The 6,855-nt window shown below is 36.3% G+C and overlaps 1 protein-coding gene across 1 annotated transcript; it reads right to left on the bottom strand.

Moving 5' to 3' along the window:
* Positions 1 to 1,549: 1,549 nt before the first annotated feature.
* LOC139889017 (F-box/kelch-repeat protein At3g06240-like) lies at positions 1,550 to 2,633 on the bottom strand. The gene is made up of 2 exons (XM_071871993.1): positions 2,544 to 2,633; positions 1,550 to 2,350 (listed from the first exon to the last, which is right to left on the bottom strand). Exons 1-2 carry the CDS (start codon positions 2,631 to 2,633, stop codon positions 1,550 to 1,552), a joined length of 891 nt encoding a protein of 296 aa, XP_071728094.1.
* Between the last annotated feature and the right edge of the window lie 4,222 nt (positions 2,634 to 6,855).

Raw genomic sequence — 6,855 nt, 5'->3', positions numbered from 1 at the left:
TAACTTTTGTCACCTAACAAAAATCATGATATTCATAAAATGGGTTGCCTTTAAGTATAGATGTTTAATGTTACCAACAACAGTTGCCCTTATCTTGGATAAAACACGTTCTTCGGTGTATGAACCTAAGTGATTACTCATCAAGATCTAAGGTGACAAACACTTCTTTTGTATTTTATCTATACTATATGGTCATAACATGTTATATGTGAATCAAGTACATCAAGGGAAAGGGAAACATTGGGTTATTAGTGATATACTATGCCTTGCCTTCTACCACAATAAAAAATCTGCAATGAAGAACTTTGGTAAGGCACTATAGGTAAAATGAGAGGAACTACAATCTGAGCAAGTCCAGCTTCAACCAATTAAGTGTACAATAGAAATGATTGTCTTCGGGTCAACCCATTTTGTTTTAACCCGTTCCCTGACCAATTCATCTAGGCATTTTTAAGAACCAGTTACTCAAGAATGATACTACTTTGCAGTGTCATTAACTTCTAGTCTGTTTTTATGAGATTCATTTACAACTGCTGCAGCTGAGATCATTGATCAAACCAATTAGTATACAAATCCTTGCTTTACTTTTGTGTACCAACATTATAGGTGGCAATTTAACTCAATCACTTGTGAATAGGTTGATCCAGATTAGACTTTTATACAAGAGGGGTAAAATAGCTTCAACTTTAAATGGGTCAAATCTGAATCCCATTTCATACGAAATTTAAGAGCATAAAACCTACAAATTCAGTCTATTCCAGATAAATTTGTTATTAACAAAATCTATATACAGTGTAATACAATGTTTGAGAACTTAATAAATTATAAAAATCCAAAATTTGGAAATAAACTATTCCAAATGAATCTATCCAGCCCTGTTACAAGCCTTTTAATGATTCGTACACGAATACTTTATTCAGGTATAAAGTCAAACACATCTATTCACACGTTTTCAACGGATCCAACAAGAAATAAACCCGTAAATGATATTATGCTGACGTATAAGTTCATGTGATGTATAGTTGAATAAATGAGTTTATAAACATTTAAATTTATTTACGTAATTATGCTACAAGAAACAGCAGGTTTCTAAGTTGATAGCATAAAAAAGTTTGCTTTTTTCATCCTTAATTAACTACTGAATATAGAAGCAGACATTTGGCTTTGACATATTCGCAATCTCAAAGAAGCAGAAATAATAATAACTGATATCATTGTAATTAAGGGTTAGCAACAGCAAATGAAATCAAGTAGCTGCGCATTTAACTGAGAAATGAAATCATGCACTCAGAAAAAGAAAAGTAAACACCTTGAAAGAAAGTTAGATGGCAGATGTGGTTGATAACTATAATGTGCTGCACCCCTGCACTTAACTTTAATTTGAAATTCAGGTCTCTTTCACATTAAGAATCACTGACCATATTACTAATCCAACTCGGCATTTCAAACAGTCTAAAACTAAATGTGCAATCCCAAAACTCATTTTAACCAAATAAAACAAATGTGATTTGCACCCATACACACTACTGAAAATAAAACAAGCGTTGTTCTAACGGAAACGTTCAGGTGATTCAAGGCTTTCAACATACGTATCAATAACCATGAATCCTTCTGGGCACCCTTCAACTGTTACACTTGTACATCTTCTTTCATCCATGTTATATATATAAACTTTTTCCGTATCACTATTACCGAACAAAATATCCCGATTGCTGACTGGAACAAAGAACTCTAAACTTGGATAAATGTCGATTTCCAAGATGCAAAGTTTCGTCCAAGAGTTAGGAACCCCATACTCATCCATCACCCATAATTCATAAACATATTCAGGAACTGACAACCCAACACAAAAAACAGGAACTACTTTCCCATCAATTGAACAGAGCTGGGAACACGTAACTCGAAATCCTTGAATATAATTAATTGAATCAGGAAAATCAATTTCATGAATTTGTTCACTAGCTAAACTAAAGGTAGCAATAGTCATTGTTAAGCGTCTGCTTCTTACTACCCAGTGAAGATTATTATTTAATAAAAGTTCCCCTGGACAATATAAATCACATTTGTAAGAGAAATTAGGCAACAAGTTCCATGAATTGTTACGTAAACGATACACACGTACGGATTTGGTGTCAAGATCAGAATCTGAAATGCCCATATGAGAAATAGAGATCACTTTATAATCATCCGTAGAAGAATCATAACCAAATCTATATGTTTCATCATTACTTATTCCAGCTAGAACTTTCAAGGTCTTTCGTGTTGTTGGATTGGCTAAATAGAGGTTGTGATGTTTATCAATGACTAAAAGAAGCCCGTTGCAAGACCCTAGTATCCCAACCCATTGTTCCTGGAAATTCAGGAGTTTAGCAGTTAGGGTTGCAGGTGTGGGTTGGGTGTTGAGTTGTTTTATATCAACTGAGTAAATATAATAATCAACTTCCTCATCTAAAATCAGATGTGTGGGAGTTGGATTGGGGTTGTTTTTGGTGTAGTAACGAATATGGGTCTTGATAAATTCGGGACTGGAAATGAGGGAGTACCATCGTTTTGAAACGGCCAAGGGATTTAGGTGGCAGAAAAGGGAGAATAGCTTCAATGAGCTCCGGTGGATAGCGGTTTAGGGCAGACATAATTGGGGAGACAATAAAGGGTGCGAATGTGAGGGTTTATCAGGGCAGTTAAGCAAAAATGAGAAGAACAAGTAATGGGAAATTATGACTTACTACAATCAATTCTGCGATGAAGAAGAAAATGATAACGCCCTATTGGTAATTTGGCTAGGGTTTGAGAGCTTCTTAACCACTACAGTAAAAGTGTATATTTTTTTAAAACGACCAAGAAATGATACAAAGTAATTGCTAGCGACATATATTAATTCCGACATATATTTGTGCCAGTTGTTGTGATTTTCGATCGAGATAATACGCATAAAATCAGAAATCCCTAATCCAAGAACAGGAGTATTGATTTGAAGATGGATTGAATGAATGGAATAAATTGTTTGGAGAAAAGAAAGAGAAGAGCCGTTTGAAAAATGACGAATGGGAGTAAGACAGATGGCACAGTAAAGGTTAGAATAGGCTCTAGCCAATATGGTAGAGTGCCACGTGAATTATGTCTATGCCATATAATAGGTTATAGATTATTATGATCATAATTATTACTATTTGTTCACGTATAATGAATTTGGTAAACTATATTTTTGATTTTATGATTTATATTTGTTAAGGCTTAAACCTGCACTTGATCAGAGTAACACACACTAGCCGAATAAAACACAGAAAAAAAGAACACGACACAAGAATTATAGTGGTTCGGTTTCTAGGTGAAACCTACATCCACTTTGGAACTAGAGAGTATTATTATTAATTTGGAGGTGATGATTTACAAGTACAATTGAGAGACTATATATAGACTTAGGACCCTCAATAAAAACGGCCCAAACAATTAGGGTTGGCCAAACTCTAACTTGGTCACCAAGTAAACTCCTGGCCCATTTTTCTTTTGCTTAAACTACCGAAGCCTACACACATTAACAATCTCCCACTTGGAGGCTTCAATACATCGATCTGCACTCTTGTACTTCTGCAATGCAAGACCTAGCTCGTCTCTTCTCTCTCTAGTTCCTGCCTTCTCTTCAATGTTCCTGAAGGCCAGTTGAAGCTATGCACAGCTTCAACTTATCCAGCGTTACTTGTTTGGTGAACATATATGCTCGATTCTTTGAACCTGGAATGCTCTCCAGATTAAATGTTCCCTTGCTTATCCGTTCTCTGATAAAGTGATACTTCATGCCAATGTGCTTCGTTTTAGCATGATAGACTGGATTCTTCGCTAACTTGATTGCGCTCTCATTATCACAATATAAGACAAATTCTGTCTGTTTGCTACTCAGTTCTTTCACGAATGTCTTCAACCACACTAGTTCTTTACTGGCTTCAGTCAAGGCCATGTATTCTGCTTCAGTAGTAGATAGAGCCACGCTCTTTTGAAGCCTAGACATCCAACTCACTGCTGTTCCTCCTATAGTGAATACATACCCGGTGGTGCTCTTGAAGGTATTATTGCATCTACCCAGATCTGCATCAGAATAACCACTGAGAGTAGTATCTCTGCCCTTGAAACATAACCCAACTTTGGGAGTACCCTTCAAATACCGCAGTATCCACTTCACTGCTTCCCAATGTTCTTTCCCCGGAGCTGACATAAAGCGACTAACCATCCCAACTGCATGTGCTATATCAGGTCTTGTACACACCATAGCGTACAATAGACTACCCACTGCGGATGCATAAGGAACCTTAGCCATTTCTGCTTTTTCTACTTTAGTTTTAGGAGACTGATGTTTAGAAAGCTTTAGATGACTTCCCAACGGTGTGTTTCTTGGCTTTGTAGACTCACCATTCATTCTGAACTTTTCAAGAACCTTCCGAATATACTTTTCTTGAGATAAAGAAACTGACCCATCTTTATTCCTGCATATACTCATACCGAGAATCTGCTTAGCTGGCCCGAGATCCTTCATTTCAAATTCTCTAGATAATTGCTTCTTCAAATTGCGTATTTCAACCATATCAGAACCTGCAATTAACATATCATCGACATAAAGAAGCAATATAATATAAGAGCTGTTGAACTTCTTCAAATAACAGCAATGATCTGTAGAACTTCTCACGAATCCTGTCTTCTCCATGAAATTATCAAATTTCAAGTACCACTGTCTGGGAGCTTGTTTCAAACCATACAAGCTTCTCTTTAGATTACACACAAGACTCTCCTTTCCTTTGACACGAAACCCCTCTGGTTGAGACATGTAAATGTCTTCTTCAATGTCGCCATGCAGGAAGGCTGTTTTAACATCCAACTGTTCTAAGTGTAACTTCTCGGTTGCAACCATACTTAGAACCAATCTGATAGTCGTCATCTTCACTACTGGAGAAAAGATTTCAGCATAGTCGACTCCTTTCTTTTGTTGAAATCCTTTGACAACTAATCTTGCTTTGTATCGTTTAGAACCATCCCCTTCATCTTTGACTCTGAAAACCCATTTATTCTGTAAGACCCTTTTTCCTGGTGGTAACTTGGTCAACTTCCAAGTTTGATTTTTCAATAAAGATTCCATCTCGCTTTTCATAGCCTGCTCCCACTGGAAAGAATCTTTCACCTTCATTGCCTCAGAATAACTTTTTGGTTCCCCATTTTCTGTCAAAAGAAGATAGTTAACTGTTGGACTAAACCTAACTGGCTGTCTTGTGACTCGTGTAGATCTCCTGACCCAATTGGACTGGTCAGATTGTGGTGGGGACTGTGGGGTTTGCTCATCATCAGACTCTGAGCTCCCACTATCTGAAGTCTGCTCGTGATCAGACTCCGAGCTTTCACTGTTAGGAACTCCCACTGGAACTTCAGTTTCATCCTCTGGAGTTTCCCTTTCATCTTCTCTAGTTGTCTCTGTGTCAACCTCAAATTCAACTGATTCTTTTTCTTTTGTTGTTGAGTTGAAATCCTTGTACAATTCTGCTTCATTGAAGGTGGCATGTTTACTTCTGATAACATGTTTTCCCTTGTTATCCCATAACCTGTAACCCATGTCGTCTCCCCCATAACCAATGAACACGTACTTCTTTGCTTTTGCATCAAGTTTGTCACCATCTTTATTAATATCATATGCACTGCACCCAAAGATTTTTAGCTGCTCATAACTGATTGCTTTACCTCTCCATTCTTCTTCGGGTATTTTGAAAATCAAGCGGAGTTGATGGAGAACGGTTGATCAAATAAGCGGCAGTGCTTACTGCATCAGCCCATAGAGTCTTTGGTAGCCCACAATTAAGTCTCATGCTACGTGCTCTCTCATTTAAAGTGCGATTCATTCTTTCTGCAACTCCGTTTTGCTGTGGAGTACCTGGAACCGTCTTGATCATCCGAATACCATGATCAGCACAATAGTTAACGAATTCGGTGCTGATGTATTCTCCTCCATTATCCGACTTCAAGCATTTTACCTTCAAATCACAAGATAATTCAACAGCAGATTTCCATTTCTTAAAAGCTTCAAATACATCAGATTTATTTTTAAGAAAGTAAACCCATACCTTGCGTGTTGAATCATCGATGAAAGTAACATAATAGCGTGCTCCTCCCAATGAAGAAACAGGAGTAGGCCCGAACACATCCGTGTGTACTAGCTCCAACTTCTGAGCCTTTAATGTTCTGCCTGCTTTTGCAAAGGTGACCTTCTTCTTCTTTCCTAGAACACATGACTCGCAAAAGTCCGATTCAACTCTCTTTAGACCAGGAATTTTACCATTAGACACTAGCATTTTCATTCCTTTGTCACTCATGTGACCTAAACGTTGGTGCCACTGACTGGTTAAGCTACGATCATTGAAAACTGTATTTACTTCATTAGCTGGAACTTCTGCCATATAAAGAGTGCCTCTCTTCTTACCCTTGGCTATTACTAAGTATAACGACCCTCATTTTTCCATCTATATAATGCCCGAATAAAAGATTTAAGTATAATGAATAAACTCTAAGTACTAATAAAAGGTCGTTATATACATACGAAATTAACGAACGTTAAACGAATAATAAATTTTATTCAACAACGTACGCGTAAGAATTTTTATAAAAAAAAAAAAATTTATGTCATAACATGATTACATATAAAATACTTATATTAATTTTGTATTTAGTTAATATATTATACAATTAATAAATACAAGTATATATAAATGTAGTAACATATATAAAACTAATAAAATTATAAAGTAATAATTTAATTAAATAAAAACCACATTTAGTAATTATAATTTTATAAATACAGAATATATATTTATATTTATCAAA

This window comes from Rutidosis leptorrhynchoides, chromosome 2 (assembly GCF_046630445.1).
Source record: "Rutidosis leptorrhynchoides isolate AG116_Rl617_1_P2 chromosome 2, CSIRO_AGI_Rlap_v1, whole genome shotgun sequence".
In the NCBI taxonomy this organism is placed as follows: domain Eukaryota; kingdom Viridiplantae; phylum Streptophyta; class Magnoliopsida; order Asterales; family Asteraceae; genus Rutidosis; species Rutidosis leptorrhynchoides.
The sequence above is the reverse complement of the archived record's forward strand: the minus strand, read 5'-3'. Positions and strand labels throughout refer to the sequence as shown.